This window comes from Episyrphus balteatus, chromosome 1 (assembly GCF_945859705.1).
Source record: "Episyrphus balteatus chromosome 1, idEpiBalt1.1, whole genome shotgun sequence".
Classification (NCBI taxonomy): domain Eukaryota; kingdom Metazoa; phylum Arthropoda; class Insecta; order Diptera; family Syrphidae; genus Episyrphus; species Episyrphus balteatus.
In genome coordinates, this window is record NC_079134.1 from 134,599,468 (window position 1) to 134,617,303 (window position 17,836).

At 33.3% G+C, this 17,836-nt stretch overlaps 1 protein-coding gene across 13 annotated transcripts in view; it reads left to right on the forward strand.

Annotated features, from left to right (window-relative positions):
• Positions 1-17,836, forward strand: part of LOC129921564 (putative uncharacterized protein DDB_G0291608) — a 226,328-nt gene that overhangs the window by 185,239 nt on the left and 23,253 nt on the right. For 7 of the 13 annotated variants that reach the window (XM_056003452.1, XM_056003453.1, XM_056003456.1 and 4 more), the window contains exons 5-11: positions 8,993-9,111; positions 9,201-9,788; positions 9,882-9,962; positions 10,080-10,319; positions 10,512-10,526; positions 12,790-12,898; positions 12,982-13,959. In XM_056003452.1, the coding sequence (XP_055859427.1) occupies positions 8,993-9,111; positions 9,201-9,788; positions 9,882-9,962; positions 10,080-10,319; positions 10,512-10,526; positions 12,790-12,898; positions 12,982-13,959 (2,130 nt within the window). The remainder of the gene's footprint in view (positions 1-8,992; positions 9,112-9,200; positions 9,789-9,881; positions 9,963-10,079; positions 10,320-10,511; positions 10,527-12,789; positions 12,899-12,981; positions 13,960-17,836) is intronic. The other 6 variants (XM_056003462.1, XM_056003451.1, XM_056003459.1 and 3 more) reach the window with 5 other exon arrangements.

Here is a 17,836-nt window from a genome sequence, read left to right on the forward strand (position 1 = left end):
CATGATAAAATCTTATGATAAAGTATTTAAAAAAAATTCACAAAATGCAAAAATTGACAATAAATAAAGTAATATAAAATTTCTTCACAAAAACTGCTCTCGTCCTTCTCTGCAGGCTCCGCTTTGTACGTTATTTTGTTAAGCTGCACTTTCTAGCCGGCACTCGTTATGCATTTTCTTCTGTTGGTCTTGTAAGCCTAGCAATTCTCGGGTAGCATCTCTGATAGATTCTTAGGAATGTTGCCGCTAAGCCTCAATACATTCGAAAATGCGCCATTTTCCGAGTTCTCGGACCGTTCGCAAATTTACTATATTGGAAATATCTGGCATCGGTCGCAGAATTCGTTATCTATTTGACATAGAGATTTTCTTATTTCTGTTTAAATATTAGAATGTTAGAACTGCGAGTTTTGAAAATACTTTTTCTACTCAGCTTATGTAACTTTAAAACCTCCTGAAACAAATAATAACATCACTAAGGAACTGCAGAACAGAGACGTTTTTGTAATAGCTCGTAGAAACTACTGAAATTTCTATCCGCTGAAACTACAGAATTGACTTACTTTTTTTTTTCGCTGTGCTTTTTGGATCCAAAAATAATAAAACGTTTCTTGTTTCCTGCTGCTTTCCAAAGAACTTTCCACAGTCTATTAAACTCGTATCTTCAATAGTGTTTGTTTTTGATAACTCAGTTTGCAAAGAACTATATTTCGTACATTTTTCGCTATCATTTTTAAGCTATCAATTACTCGAAATGATTTTCTAGTAATTAATTCAAGCAGGTTCGGCTTGCTTTTCATACTGCTTGAAACCAAAATTGAAGTTTATTTGCAGAAAGGAGGGTTCATACATCAATGTACATTAGGGCTTTCGTCATTTTTGAATCAAGTTCCTAAGTGAAAAAAAAACTGTTTCTAAATAATAATAAAAATTCTCCTAATTCTTTCAGATTTTTATTTTGACGCTAGATGGCGCCCCAAGAGGGTTTAAATTTTTATCATTTGTAATAGGTATGTGTTGACTTATGAGGCCATTTTTTTAGATATAGACTTAAATCAAAATTTTTTGATGAGGTATTATTTAGATTCTCGAAAAAAAACCTAAATAATAAACGCCCTAATGTACATATCTATAAAATCCACCAAATATTTGATCTATATTAAAAATGCACTTTTCGGTAGACTCAGTACCTACAAGTTGAAGAAAATATAGCAGACATTTCTTGATCTTTCAAACAAAATACTAAATGGTAATAAATGCCTTAAATCCTTAATTTGCACTAAATCAGGCTCTCCGTCAGCCATTAGTCTTATTTACACTTCAATTTATATGCTACTGTTTCCTTTTCACAAACTCTCAACTCCTTTTCTGAAAATTACCATAATACAATATTATCAATAGATTTTCCTTAAAAGTAATAACTTAATCCAACCATTGATAAAAAAAAAAAGTGGCCCCACACCACACATACTCGTAAATTTCTTTAAACATTGAAATGTCAAAATCCGATACTGATTGCGCCAGTCGCACAGTGAAAATGTATAACATAAATAAGTTTTCCTAAGCACGTTTCCAAGTGAAGGTGTGAGGAGGAAATACCAACAGCTAGCTAGCAGCACCAACTATCAAGAAGACATTAAGGTGCTTTTGGTTTTGTGCTTTAGCTTGCTCATGTGACCATAGCGAACATTCACCTGCTATTTTATAACTGCACAAGTGTATCTAAGTACCGAACCGACATATACGAATGTGGATACGAGTACATTTCAAATGCACAATCCGTCTTTTTCTATATTTGTATCTCTATTTCTCTGCACATTTTGACGTAACAGACCGACAACGCCACTATAATGCCGATGCAATGTTGCTGCATCAAGTTCGTTGGTCTTTCGCGCTCAAACAAACAGAAAAGAAAACAAAAAAAAAAAAAAAAACAACATTGATTCCCCAACTAGAATCGGGTTCATTTTGCATTGAAAACAGAATTAAAACTGCAACATGCAGGTGCTGCAAAAAAAAAAAAAATAAAGAAACCAAAACAAGTGGAGCAAGCGTGTTAATAATTCATGAAACTATCTCAGAGTATCCAATATTTGTTTTTTTTTTTTTTTATTGATTTCGAGCACATAACTCATAATGTGCCGGTCGTACTTTCGTACTTTAGTGAAGCTTCTGTGGAAATTCATTGCAAGACAGAACAATGTTGTGGTGGATATGATTATTCCAGTGGAACGAACGACATTTGGAAGGAAAAATATGGTTTTTGCAATGAGATTTGGAATTGCAAGAATCTAGTCTAATGGAGGTTGAGAATTTTTAAAGCTAAGTGGGTGAAGTTGTTCAAAAAGAAATCTGAGAAGAAAATGATATCTTGTTTGGGGGTTTCAACCTTTACAAAATGAATGGGAATACGAGAATGACGAGTATTAGTATTCTTTTTTTTTTTTGTGGTTACACAAGTTATTTCCCATTTTGGCTTACGAATTTCTTTATGAATTACAAGTATTTTTCTATACAGGAAATGGAAGGCCTTTCAACTTTGCCATTCGGGAAAATTTTCGAATGAATAGACAATTTTGATTGATTTTTTTCTACAAACTTGAACTTGTAGTTTTGTTAAAAATAATAATTAAATTTGTGAAAAGGACAATGTACAATTTTCTCAATTTTGTCATAAAAAAATAACTTTGAATAAAGTTGAGAAATATTCTCTTTATTCTGGGTACTGCTCTACCAAGTTTTACATAAAAGATTTAGATATCTCACAAATTTGTTTCAATGGAAATTTTCTTTTTGGTATTTGATTTTTTTTTTTTTAGGAAAATAAAAATGCAGTTTTATTGCAATTTTGACTATTAAGTACGTATTTGCATTTGCCAAGTTTTATCGAAATCGTTTTGTATCGCAGGTACACGTTCTAAGAGAGATAAAAAAAAATACTTTCAAATTTTCATAAAAATCATCTGTACCAAATTTGAATTTTTTAAAAGCTCAAAATGTTTATTTGTTTTTGGTTTGTTTATATTATGGCTTTTTATAAAGCCCTTCTTTAACAAATTTTGTTAAAATCGGCCCTGTCCTTTGGTAGAACATAATGTAGGTAAACTCCATAATTCGTTAAACTCTAGGCCTGTTTTATAGCAATTGGAAAATTTACAGTTTTTCACTTTTTGGTTTGTAGTTAAACCCTATACTCTCAAGAGTATACTTGCGAAAGTTCTCTCAAAGGCACCTAAAGAATCAAGAAGAACGAAGAATTTTTACGTGGGTTCATTGAAGACCGCTTTGACATGAATAAAACAAATATATGAAATCTAAAAAAATTTATTGATTTTCTAGCTTCAGTGTGTTTTGTTTTTTGATAAAAAAAAAGTTGATTAAATGTGTGAAAATGGTAACTGTCCTTTGGCTTTTTTATTAGAACATAAGTCAGAAAATAGGGAAAAGAAAAAATGCAAGCATATGTAGACAAAAGTCGCACCAGGCTTTTGACTGATCTATGAGTAAATTGCTATAAGTGCAATGTTTCAAGTATGTCAATAACCTTTGAAGGATTTCAATTCAACTAGATTCATTTGTGGTCTGATTGATCCATCAATGCTGAAAACTGAAAAGTCCAAGACTTAATATCTAAATTGAGTTGAATGATCTTTACTTATTAGTGGTTCACTAAAGTCAACTGATTTCATTATTTATTTAGGAAAAGAAAATTTCTTACCAACCAACAAAAATTGTTTTTAAAAATGTTATACATACGCCACAGTGACCAGTCAAAAAGCTTCCTTTTTTTCTATTCTATTGTCACTTCGATCGCTTTTAATTTCGTTTTGTCACTTAAAGGAGTTTAAAGATTTAAAGCTGTATATTTGTTGCATGTGCTAAACTGTTCTCTCTGACCAATAAAAATTGATACCATCATTTTGGAAAGAGTAAAAGATGGAAAACGAAATATTAGGAGAGAGCTACAAATTATAAAGATGTTATTTTATCTTAATTACATTGTTTTTAATGTAAAATAGAAGAAAAAAAAACAATTTTGTGAACTTTGCCGCCCTCTGTCTTCTCAACCACTTACTACAAAGCTTCAAACCTGTGACATAACAATTACTAAGTATTAAGTATATTGCAGCTATAAGACTTTGAGATGGTTAACATTTTAAAAAGACACAATGCTAGGAATAACATATTTACCCAGTTTGAAAAAGTTTGCCTTCAATACCTCTCACAGCCACAAACTATGTTGCGATTAATAAAATTGGGTTGTTTCATTTTTTTCTTTCTAAAATAAAATATTTCCATTTGATGTTTGTTAGCCAAAAAGAAAAACATTTAAAAAATTAGTTTGGGCTATTTTTCCTTTGTAGTTTTCTTTTGTGAACAACTTAGCCTAATTGCTGTCAATGTTCACTAGATCCCCACAAATATTTACTCAAATATCCTTGTTTATCTGAAACCACAACAATTATATAAGTTTTTAAACAAAACACACAATAATACAAAAAAGAAACCTAAAACAAAAGACACAAGTATTTCCACAACATATTTTACAAATACATATACAAGGAATTTAAGCAGAAAAATAAAAATATATATCTCAAGAAAGCCACCCTCTTTGTCTTTAGCTACTTAAATGATGACATTAAGACAAATGAACTCGTGGTAGTTTCAATTACTGCAAAAGTCGTAATGAAAGCCATATACCCAAGCACAAATCAAGATACCCAACTCCTGAATTTCCATACCATAAAATTTTCGTACTTACATATAGATAGCAAACAGAGGTATTTTCAGGGATGGATTTGATGTGCCCTCGGAAACAATTTCAAAAACGAAACAAAAATCGTTAAAAGGTTTGGTTTTTTGTTTAGGACAAGGTCATACTTACCCGCCTCAACGTGAACTGCAAAAAGTTTTAATAAAAACTTTATCGTCTGGAGGGACTGTATCCAACAAACAAAAATGAGCACCCAAAAGAAATAATCCAGCCCTGGGCATAGCAGAACAGTTTGGCTTTAAGTTCCCAACCTCTAGAGCAAATTTTTCTTTTCTGCTTTTTTTTTTTTGTTTGTTTGAATAAATGCGGTTCACTGACAACAAAACGGGGATAAGTTTGTCCGGTCGAGTGTACAAGACAAGGGGAGGATATTGCAAATAAGGAACCCACCTTGCAAATCCCCATAAGCTTGCACTTAAAGATTACACTTGGCACGGGCAGCAACCAAGCACACACCAGCCAACAGGGAAGTGAATACTATATAATACGACACAAACAAAGTCCTTTTCATTACAAACAACAACAAAAAAAAAAAAATATGTAGGACAAAAGACGAAGAAATTAAACAAGAACAAAAAAAAAATCAAGGAAGTCCTAAAAACGTTCTTAAATACATTAAAACAACTTGACACTATTTCATCCCCCCTTGGCCGATTGGCTTGCTTTAACTTTACAAGCACAAGCACCTATATGCATGTGCTGTGCGCAAGAATAGTAGTTTCTTTAATCCTCTTCCTGGAGAGAGAGAGGAATTTTTGGTGCTTGATGTACCTAACAAGTACAATCTACCAGGGTGGGTGTTGATAGAAGCGGCGCGCAGCACATATATATAAGTAGAAAACACAGATACAAGTACCAGGATCAAGTGTTTCGTAGAAGGAAATGTTACTTACTACTTCTCGCCGTGCGCTATAGGGATAAAGTGAACACGTATGGTATCCCTAATTGCACTGCACATTTTCTCGTAACTCAACAGGAATATGAAGGAATAGAGGGAAAAAAAATAATTACACTCTGAGTTGAAGGAACACAACAACAACAACACGAAACAAAAAGAAGAACAAAAACTGAATTTAAGCACAAGAGGGTGGTTAAAATGAGTTAAGAGGGTTGTCGTCGTAGTCGTCGTCGTCTTCTAATTGCATTTCTTTCGATGGTAGAGTTGAAAGTTTAAGGGATTAGGAAATTCATTCAGACAAATATCCTGGATAGACATTCAATTATTTTTTTGGGACGTTTTTTGCTAGACTCTTGAAGGAGATTATTGTCGTTGATAGGAAATTACCGTATTTATTATTTTTGGTAAAATATGTGTGGAATTTATTTATTCAGGAATATAGTATTTTTCCTTTAGGTTTTGTATCTTAATTGAAAAGCTAAGACATTCAATTTCCATCTTGACAATCTGACTTTTATGTAAGTCGGGTTGAAACGTTTAATTGTGGTCGTTTGATTTTGACTTTTAGTAATAGGTTTTGGTGTTGAATATGGTGGGTTTTAATGAGCTTAAAAAATTCTTTAAGAAAGAACCCTTATTGTGTACAATGTTTTATCAGTGAGTCATTTTTCTAAATCTCTCTCATTTTCATACAAAAAGCCATATTCTTCCAATGAGTGCGCCACATGAGATAAGGTCTTCCTCTACCACATTTCCAATCGGGGTTGGATACGAAAACTTGACGGGTTCATACGCTCCAAAAACTCCAGCCATCTTAACCGCTGTATTTTTTGATCAGATCGATGTCGCTGTAAAGTCCATATTGCTTGAGGTTGAATCTTCTCCTCCACTGTCCACCAATGCACGCTGGACCAATAATCACTTGAAGAGTCTTTCTCTCAAAACAACGCAGAAGGCTTTCATTCGCTCTTATCAAAGTTCATGTCTCTGTCCTATACAGCAGGACTGGGATGATTAATGTTTTGTACAGTGCTTTCTTCTATCTTTGAGATACGGTTTTACTACTAAAATGTCTTCTTAGCCTGAAGAAACAGCGATTGGCAGAAGTGATTTTTCGTTTTATCTCTTCACTCTTGTCATTGCAAAAGGTTATAGTGGATCCCAAATATACTTATACATCTGCACTTCAAGTCTTAAAATCGCTGTATTCATATTTGCCGTCATCGTCCAAGAAGAATGTATTCCATTCTGCCTTAAAACGGAATTTTGAGCGCCTTCGCCAATTAGCAGCTTGGAAAAGTAGTTTTTCCTCAACACAGTCCATTGATTTGCCGGATTCGCCCGTGCTTTGTCAAGGTGGTGGGTTCTCTGAGAGACTACGAGAGACGTAATCAATAAAAGTACTGGTGGTATCCTGCGCTGAAAGTTTTTTGACGTCATACTTTCCCATTGATGATATACAGATAGCTAAGTCCTTTTTTGTATGGTATGAGAATCGAGTGCTTTAGATGATGACATTTCGCTCCGTTGCAAAGTCGATCAGCCTCAGTTCGTTGCTGGAGGTGTTTTTGCTTGCCGAACGTCTTCAAACCAACAATTTCCTCTTTGACGTCGTACTTATAGCACTTATCATACATAGCCTCTAGAAGTTCGTAGAATGCTTCCTTGTTTTGCTTGCTTATATACTTAAATCCTATGACTTCTTCCAAAGTCTTCCACTTACCACAAAATCACATCCTGTTTCTGATGTTTCTATTCCTTCAGACACAGACACAGGTAGATCTTCATCTTCCGCATTCCTTACGGACATTCTACACCTGAAATTTCATAAACTATCCCTAAAAATGACTTCAAAATGATTTTTCTGCACGTGACGATGAAATGGACCTTATCAAATGTGTTGTGAAAAAAGTTGAAATTTATTGCAATATAGACGATTGGACTACATGAAGCAGGTTATCATTTTTTTACCCAGTATAATTGCTAAGTACCTGGGTGACCGAGCTTTGCTCGGTATCTTTAAATGTTATAACTTTCAGTAAAAAAAGTCAAATGTAAACAGCAATTTTTTGGAGTGGGTTTGAGTTAGCAATGATCAGTTTTTTCGCGGGTTACAAAACACCACATTCCCACTTTATAATCCAGTTTATTTACGACGATCAGCAATGGATAGAAGGGTTACAGGAATCTGCATTATCGAAAATGCCTACAGCAATGAGATCCCTTTTTGTTCAAATTTTAATTTACGGGTCAGTTTCAATACATGATCTAAAAAATTTTGTAAAGTTATTGTAACAAAAAGAAAAAGAACAATGCATAAAAAATGGAATCATCCCTCAAAATTTTATTGAAATTGTTGAATCTGTCTCCGCGAAAAAAAAACTAATGTAAAAAAAAATACTTCCAAAATGTTGTATTTGCCTAGAGGAAAAAACCCTCAAAATTTCATCGAAATCTTTAAAGCAATTACCCAAAAAACGCTGCGGGCGGATATTTCTAAAAGTACTTCCAAAACATTTTATTCGGCTAGGGGACCAAACCCTCAAAATTTCATCGAAATCCTTAGTTGTTACCAAAAAAATTCCATGTTAAAAAAGTGGGCGTGGCAGTGGGCGGATTTTTCGAAAAATACTTTCCAAACTTTTGACTCACTTAGATATACAAACCCTGAAAATTTCATCAAAATCGTTAGAGCCGTTTCCGAAAAAACTTATATGTTAAAAAAGTGGGTGTGGCAGTGGGCGGATTTTTCCAAAAAAAAACTTCCAAAACTTTTGACTCGCTTAGATAAACAAACCCTGAAAATTTCATCAAAATCGTTAGAGCCGTTCCCGAAAAAACTTATATGTTAAAAAAGTGGGCGTGGCAGTGGGCGGATTTTTCCAAAAAAAAAACTTCCAAAACTTTTGACTCGCTTAGATAAACAAACCCTGAAAATTTCATCGAAATCGTTAGAGCCGTTCCCGAAAAAACTTATATGTTAAAAAAGTGGGCGTGGCAGTGGGCGGATTTTTCCAAAAATACTTCCAAAATTTTTTACTTGCTTAGATGAACAAACCCTGAAAATTTCATCGAAATCGTTAGAGCCGTTTCCGAGATCCCAATTTTATATATATATATATATATATACATATATTTGGACTACATGAAGCAGGTTATCATTTTTTTTACCCAGTATAATTGCTAATACAACTACTTTGCTAAACAAAGAGCTCCTCATAATGGAGCTAATATCCTCATATTTATTAGTCTTTCAACAACCCTCGAAATAAATTTCTTAAAAACAAATATTTATTTTCGTTCTACTTATTTTCTTTCAGGTGCTTCCAAGGAAATCGGTACCGCCCTGACACGTGTCTGTCTGCGTCACAAGGCAGTAGAAACCCGCCTAAAAACATTCACATCAGCAATCATGGATTGCCTGGTATTACCTTTACAGGTAAGTTTTTTTCCTATTCAATTTACCTTGAAATCTTTATACCCAACAATAAACAAACGAAAAAATCCAATCAAAACTTAACCTTATAGGACAAACTAGAAGACTGGAAACGCCAAGTCGCCACAATCGACAAAGAACATGCCAAAGAACACAAACGATGTCGTGCCGAATTGAAAAAACGTTCAACCGATACACTACGTTTGCAGAAAAAAGCCCGCAAAGGCCAATCCGATGCTATACAATCCCTAGTTGATTCCCATATGCACGATGTCACGATGCGTCGTGCCGAATTAGAAGAAGTCGAAAAGAAATCATTGCGTTCGGCAATGATCGAAGAACGTATGCGTTATTGTACGTTTGTTTATATGCTCCAACCTGTTGTCAAAGAAGAATGCGAAGTTATGTCTGAATTGGGTCATTTACAAGAAGCAATGCAATCAATTGCTAATGTTACCAAAGAACCCAATATCCTGCCACCATCTTCTGAAGAATTAATACACGATGCTAAATCAACTATGAATTTGTATCCCGAGTCACCAGGTGGTGGTTCTGGATCGCAAGGTTGTTCGAATTCATTGGGATCACGAAAGAGTTCGGTGTGTTCGATAAGTTCAATGAATAGTAGTGGTTCTAGTGGATCACCTGGACATCATCATTATCCACGATCTTTGTCTCAGGTATGTGATTATTTTTGATATGAGCTCATGAGTGTTTTTGCTTTTTGTTGTTTGAACATGATTTGAATTTTTGTTTTTAAATTTTTGTTTTAGTTAATTTCACCTACGATTCGCCTTAAGCCTGGTGAATCCAGTGATAGTGGTTTTTGCTCATCGCCAGCTTTAACTTCTCAGGTTTATTATTTTTTTGTTTATTTTTTTATTTTTGTACCTAATGCGCTTCCTGTTGCAAAAATTATTAAAATTGTCGAATTTGAAATTCACCTAATACTTGTTTTTCGAATCTTATAGGCTTCCACTGCAACAAGTCAATCACATGCTGTGTCCACATGGCCACCACATTCCCAGGACGTTCCTTCTACAGATCGTCCACACACAATATCATCGGCCTACGAAAAAGGTCATCAGCGTCCGGCTCTAACAGTGTATACTTTTCAAAATCCAGAAACTATAATGGAAGCATCAGCAACTCCTACACCAACATCTCAGAAATCACCAGGAAACGTTCTATGTCGGCCACCATTGCCAGTGGTAAGTTATCATTTGATAGGTTTTTGGGAAGTTACATAAGGTCATTAAGTACAAATACACGTTAAATCGGGATATAATTGGCATATGAAAAAAATTCAACTACAAAATTCTGACATATTTTCGTTAAGAAACAAAAAAATACTAAACTTTACACATCCTTTGACATAATATTAATTTTTTCCATGGCCACAGTCAGGATATCGGCCGGTAAGTAAGAGACCCTACTCGCCTCTGGTAAACATATATAAACTGCCAGTGTCTCAGTCTATTCTATCCGCCTGTGCCTGCTTACCCGAATGATAACAACATACAACCACTTTTTTCTTAAAGATCTATTATTTATTCTTTTTATTATTTTCATTTCGTTAGAGCACCTTTAGTTAGAATTTAGCATTACCCATGAATATGACACCTTCCATCAATTTTTTCATGTATATCCCTGGTCATGGCAGTGACCTGACTCATATTTTCAAGTTAAATGACTATGCCAGCTTATTTAGCCCCAAAATTCTTGATAGTAAACAAAGATGAATGCATCGAAGCTTTTTCATTTGATAGTCCAATCATTTGGTATTTTTTTTTTTATTGGCTAATTTTATAGTTTGTGAGGTGAAGATTTTGAATTTTCATTTCTTTCTATTTCGTATCTTTTCCGCACAATACCTTCAGATAAATTAATTTTTCTTGTAGATCCGTTTTGTCTCCGACTCTCTAATCTTCATTAACGATATTTTTTTTTTCTGTATTTCGAATGTGGAACACCAGCATTTAATCATGACTCCTTGAGAGCATTGACAAATAGGGATTCAGAAATTGCTTGAAATTAAATGGATCAAAAACTATTAAACCTGTCCATTAGCTAGCTGCACTTCCATCGAGAAATCCGCACAACTTTTCGTTCTTGATACTACTAACTATTCTAAAATTCTCATCGACACGACGCGATAACAAAACGGAAACTATTTTTTCGCTCGGAAAAAAAATGCATTCTTTACCTAAAAAAAAAACCTATTCCACGATAATATTGCCAAATGGAGTACCTATTCGTTTCGTTAAACTGTTATTGCCATTTATCTTTTCCTATCTCATTCACATAATTAACTGATGTTTTAAGGAAAATAGCTTAAGTTCTTCCAATTGCTAAAAAACGAGATTGTGTGACTTTTTCCAATCAGCGTCCTACCATGCCCCTCTGCCTCTAGTCTTCGAGGAATAATTGAGAATTAATTATATAATACATTTCATGCAACAAATTTTATACGTAAAACAACCTGGTTTCAGAGTTGCTCCTCTGCTCTGGTGAATCTTCTCGAGGACAAGAGCGTTGACGAAAATAATGGTTATTTAAATCTTATCTGCTTCCGAGCCATTTGACAAAATAAATTATAATTTACTTTGTAATTCTACAGTGCAAAGTGCAAAACTTCTTTGCCTTATGGTGAACGGGCATGCAAACTTTTATTTGATTATCTTTCCGGTAGATCGCAAAAAATTTTTTCTGATATTTTTGTGCAGAGTGTCCCACAGAGTTCTATTCTCGGATCTATATATTTTTTAGCATTTTTATCAATGATATTTCGCCTTGCTGTCACATTTCGATCCACTTTTATGCTGACGATGTTCAACTCTAGTTGAGCCTGAAACTGTTTATAGTGACCTTAACCTGTAGCTCCATGTGACATATCTGTTACGATCCAACAAAGATCTCTCAAAAGCTGTACAAACTATATTTTACTATTTTTGAAGCTATAAACATATTTTTTAAATATTGCTTTATCGAAATAGTACACCATATTTCTAAAAAATGGAACCAATAGGTTTTAATTGGCAGTTAATGTTGAAAGTTCGGCTTTTTGAAAATAAGATCAATTGTGTAAAAACTACAAATTCAGAAAAAATATTTTTCCTGCATAAACTAACGGGATTTTATTTTTGGATTTTAGGAAAGTGCCTTTAAATAAAATAAATATTACATAGTTTTTTGTTTAAATTTTTGAATTTGTATAAAAAAATGTATAAAAAAATAAAAATAAAAACTAAAGCTGTCCCACTCCGTTTTAAAATGAGTGACTCCAAAATAAAACTAATAAAATACGCCATTCTTATACTTTGCGGTGCTCATACGCTTAGACGTATATAGAATTGGTTTGAAATTAATGTCCGTTCTCAGACACTATTTTTTAAAAATGTTTGCTTTTGCGGACAAAATACGAAGTAGAAAATTCTTAAAAAACCACCGCAATGATTATCCAGCAATTCAAATCTCGCCAAATGATTGGACTTTTAGTCATAGAAACCCATTCACCCGCAATACATACATGAATATGCCTTCAATATTAGAAAAAACTGAAATAATCATTTTTAAAAACTTTTTTCCTTAAACTATTAAGATATCTATTACAGCATCCTATCGCGACAAATGTCCACTCAAGTAATATTAACAAATTTGTCCCACTTCTGTGTGTTTCAGAGATGCTCATCACTTGAACGCCCTCTGTCAGCGAATAACAATGCACGCAACGGTACAGTTTTACTACCACGTCAGTGTCCATCACCAATTCCAGCCCATGTAACTAAAGGTAAGTTTTTTTTTTGCAATAAGTAACGCTTAACTAATCAACAAGCAAAAACTAACTCGCATTCATTCATTAACCCCCTTCAGAGCTATCACATCTGCCACAACAGCAACAACAAATCCAGCAACAACAACAACAATATCTGCAACAGCAGATTCAACCACAACCAACTTATGTCAATATGTCTGAGCTAGCTTCAATGGCAGTTCAAAAAATAACAAACCAACAACAACAGCAACAGCAGCAACAACAACAACAAATAATTAACCAATTGCAACAACATCAACATCAGCAACCTATTCAGCAGCAACAACAACCACAACAACAGCAATCTAACCATTCTGTATTGCAACAGCAGCAATCAACCGACTCTCACAGTTCGGTTTCATCAGAATCCTCTCTAGCTAACCATCCCAATCATTCCTCATCGAATACTCCCTCCTTGCATAGTCATCCATCCATTGAATCACATCAAACTAATGTCGGTTACAGTACATACACACCGTCCAGTGGTGCATCAACACCACATAATCACTATTCGCCGCTGTTAACTAATTCGCCTGCAACACCGCTCTCAGCCAATGCTCCACCTCTAGTTGTGGGCTATATTAATCCATCTTCACATAATAATTCCTCATATTCTCCAACATCGTTAAATTTGAAAGATGACGATGCTGGAGATGGCGAGGATATTTTGAAAATCACAGAGACTGATAGTGCCACCAACACTAATAACAGTACTAACAATGCATTTAATAATTCAATTGACCAACAACAACCGAATTGTACTCCAACTTCAGCATCATCATCAACAGCACCATTAGAGCCAAATCATCAAGATTCAACGGAATGTGATGAACGTGTTAGGGCTTCTGTCTTGCAAAAGGCTTCGATGTTTGAAAAACAAGCTGCTGCTGTAAATAGTAGCCCAGTTCTACCACTGACCGGTGGTCGAAGTAATCATTCGATATCGTCTGGAGAGAGTGTCTATTCGACACGAAAAGATGAACTCATTGTAAAGGGTGCAAATGATGCTGCAGCTGTGTCAAATGAAAAGGATAACGGTAAGTTAGAATATTCTAATGATTTTTGTAGTTTAATTGACCCAAAAATTATTTACTATTGTGGTTGTAGATTTAGCTTGAAATATTGTTTAGAATTATAGATTTAGACTTAGACATAATAATGTGACCCATAAGAAGTAAGATAATAAAAATAGATCTATCAGTAGAGTAGGCTAAAAATCCATGCTTCTTAATTACGATAGTGAAAAGTTTTACTTTTAGTTTTTGATTTCTGTTAATTTCATCCTAGACTCGGAATTTTTTTTTTTTAGTTCATTATGTGGTTTGGAAATATTTTGTTTTGGGAATTTAAGAAGCATATGAGACAAGGGTTCCCAATATATTTTTTTAACCTCCAACGAAAGAAATAACACTTTGAGGGGACCACCACCGCCTTAAGACGCGCAGCTACAATTCATTGTGGATTCGTGCCTCAACCAACAAGCTTTTCCAGCTAACTCTATCTTTAGGCAGCTGCTTCTAGCCTCGCACTGCAAGTTGAGTTGATTATAGAGCTTTTTTAGTTTTTAGGATTACCAATGTAGTTAATTGTGCTGAATTAGTTCATATAGCTTGACAAGAATAAGACCCCTGGTATTTGATGTATCAGTGCTTTCCAGTTGCCCAGCATGTGTTCTGGTTTCTCTTCATGTTCATTGTCATGTCAGCTAGGCCAAGGTTGTTGAGATGTTTCTCAGTATTCTGTGGCCTGTGAGGACCAGTGTTATTATTATCATATTGTTCCTGCTTAGATGGATGCAGGTTTGCATCTTTTTTTGGTTGTTATTTCGAAGTTATAATTTTGAATGTCTAAGCTTACGAGTTTCATTGCAAATTTGTGTGCTTTTGGCCATCATAATTTGTTGTCATTATAATTTTTTGTCATAATATTTCATTATGTTATATGGTTCCATAAGAGGCTTTGTGGCACCTGCATTTGTTAAGGAATCTGCTTCCTCGTTTCCCTGAAATCCAACACCTCCTTAAGAAATCTCTGGGCTTTTAAGTTAGTAAGTAGTTCGTTGAGAACCTATTTCTTTGAAGCAGAAATATTTTTAGTTCAATATTTTCTTGAGAATTGTATCTAAAAGCATTTATTATTCGGTTAACCTTATGACTTCTGGCCTGCAGACTGATACAGTTATCTACTGTTTAGTCCTTGGTACTTAAAAATCGATATTTCGATGTTTGACCAAATGAGGTTAACATGCTAATAATTCGTGAGCTAATTTTTAAACGGGTTCCTAGTCGATATTTGAAAATCTCTTCGCAGGAGTTGGTTCAAAAACCATTATTGGTCTTAAGAAACTCGGAATTGAAGGATTTGTTGAGAGGATTTTCCTTAATCTAGAGGTTTCTTCTTCTTCTTCTGTAATCATTGACTTGAAGCATACTGATAAAAAAAATCAATAGGTCTTTAAAACTTAATATATTAAAAAAATACGTATACGCCATAGTTTGTCAGTTACAAAACAATTAAGTAACTTGTTTTAGAAAATAAATATTAATTTTATTTCTATCATTGGACAAAGAATAGAAGTATGATTTTGTTTTATTTCTTAGAAATGCATTTTTCATTGCCATCAAGTTCTAACCCACATTTAGCGGTGTATGTCATCCCCATAAAGAAGGTTGACGTTTATTTTTTTTGCAATCCAATTAATATTATATACCTGTACGCATAACAAACACCGGTTGACCGTGCCGGGCGTCTAATAGATTCTCTATAACAGTTTCGATGACTTCGTTTCTCTCGATTGATATGAAATCATCATTCCATTTTATTTATTTACTAAGACAGTACGGAATTATTTATGAATTGTGCATTGTCTCGTTGTCGGCATGAAAGGATTGGCAACAACTAGTAGTTATCTGCAATGATTTTTTTTTTTTTTTATTTTAAAGAATTACATCACGTTAGTGCAATTAAAACACTGAAAATGATAAATGAATGAAATACCAATATAAAGACTTATTAATAATTTATAAATCAGTTTTAATTAAAAAAAAATAAGAGACGGAAGGATAACTCTTTATTGTAATTTAAAGAAAAAAAAAAACCAAAACTTAGTAGACTACTATCCGAACAAAAAAACAATTGATATACATTTTTAAATGTTTATATTAATTAAATTTTAATTAGAGGAATGGTATAAAAGTAGAGGAAATACATTGGATAGTTTTTTTGAGTGCAATGAATGTAACAGTTATGTGGACTTTATCAAACTCAAGACATTTTTAATAAATTTTTGAAGAATTTGAAAAAATTATTGCGTTAAAATGCATTAATTAGTAATGGAAGAAAAAATGGTGTTACTTTTTTTAATAATTCCTATGAATCTTCTCCTTTGTGGTGTTGGTATTTTGGTAGTTATTTGATCCTTTGATTTTGGAGGAAATTCTCATGCCAACGTCTTTAAACAAAATTTTGGCAGAGCGGAAAGGAGGAGTGTTTGATCAGTATAAATTTATTTATGTATGCTCATGTGTTCTGTTACAGACTTTATATTAGTAATTGTAATTTGGGAAATGATGTAGCGTTTTTTTCGTCTGCTGGTTATAATTGAATCATTTATTTGCAAAACATGATAAGTCCACTTTTTTTCAAAATTCGTTTTTTTGACTAAATTTGTTCTCCAGGGATAACCACGTCTGTCTTTAAAATATCAACTATCTACTCCATCTATATCCGATTTTACAGCTACGCGAAATATTTTTTTAGCATCAAAAACAGAATAAGTCCCGGACTTATCATCTTTTGAAAATAAACAACAGCTTCTTTTTATGTAAATGGTATATTAGATTAATGGCTGAAAATCTTAAGTTTAAAGCTACTTTAAAGTTAAATTAGCAGTCCGGACATTGTATTTTATTCTCAAATACAATTGTTTGATAGACTGGGGCTAAAAGCAAAATTGCATATCCATTTAAAAACTAATTTCACATCCGTTTATTTTCAAAGTATGATAAGTCCAAAAGCGTTTTTATTTTTTATCTTTTGAGCTATCGCTCCAAAAATTAAAAACGAAACGGTATTTTGTAGCTAGGCAAGAGTTCTACAGAATATATTTTTTATAAATTTTTCTACGCATATCAAAAGAAAATAGAACGTTTTTTTCTTCTCCTGAAAAATTTAAAATCATGGACTTATCATGTTTTGCAAATAAATGATTCAATTTATATGACGTCACATTAAATTGAATATGCCGTCTTCTAGAGGGCGTCATGTCACGTAAATTTTTTAATTTTCAAGTGAATCTAAAAATACTCTTTCACCAGATTATAAATAAAATATGTAATAATATAATATTTTTAAATGTAATATTGTGCCCAAATGTAAAATGCCCAATCCTTCATATTATATTAAATTTTAGATTTGCCATTTTTGCTTAACACCATCGATATACCCTATTTTAGTGATTTGTGTAGAAAATTGTAAAAGCTACGATGGTTTCTTAACTTTTTGTTAAGAAATTAATGGTTTAAAAAAATATTTCACTCCCCCTCCCTTAGTAAGTGATATTTTAAATTTATACGAGAATATAATTACCTTCTGTAATTTGAACACCAAAGTAGAATTAAGTTTTCATCACAATCCACCCTTGGAATTTGCATCTCTTTTGTGTTTTTTTTTTTCTAATTTTTTTTTACTGCAGTTTTTACATTTTTACTATTTTCTCAACAACAGTCATGATAGGGAGCGAATCTAATTTAACTACGTACAATTTTGAACAACAACAAATATTGCCTATTTTGAAAAAAAAGAAAATGAGCAAAATCTGTTAATTAAAATTACCCAATTTAACTTGAAATTAAAACAAAACAATACTTTTAGCCTTAAAGAAGCTACCAAGTAAAATGTTGCCCCTTTTATATA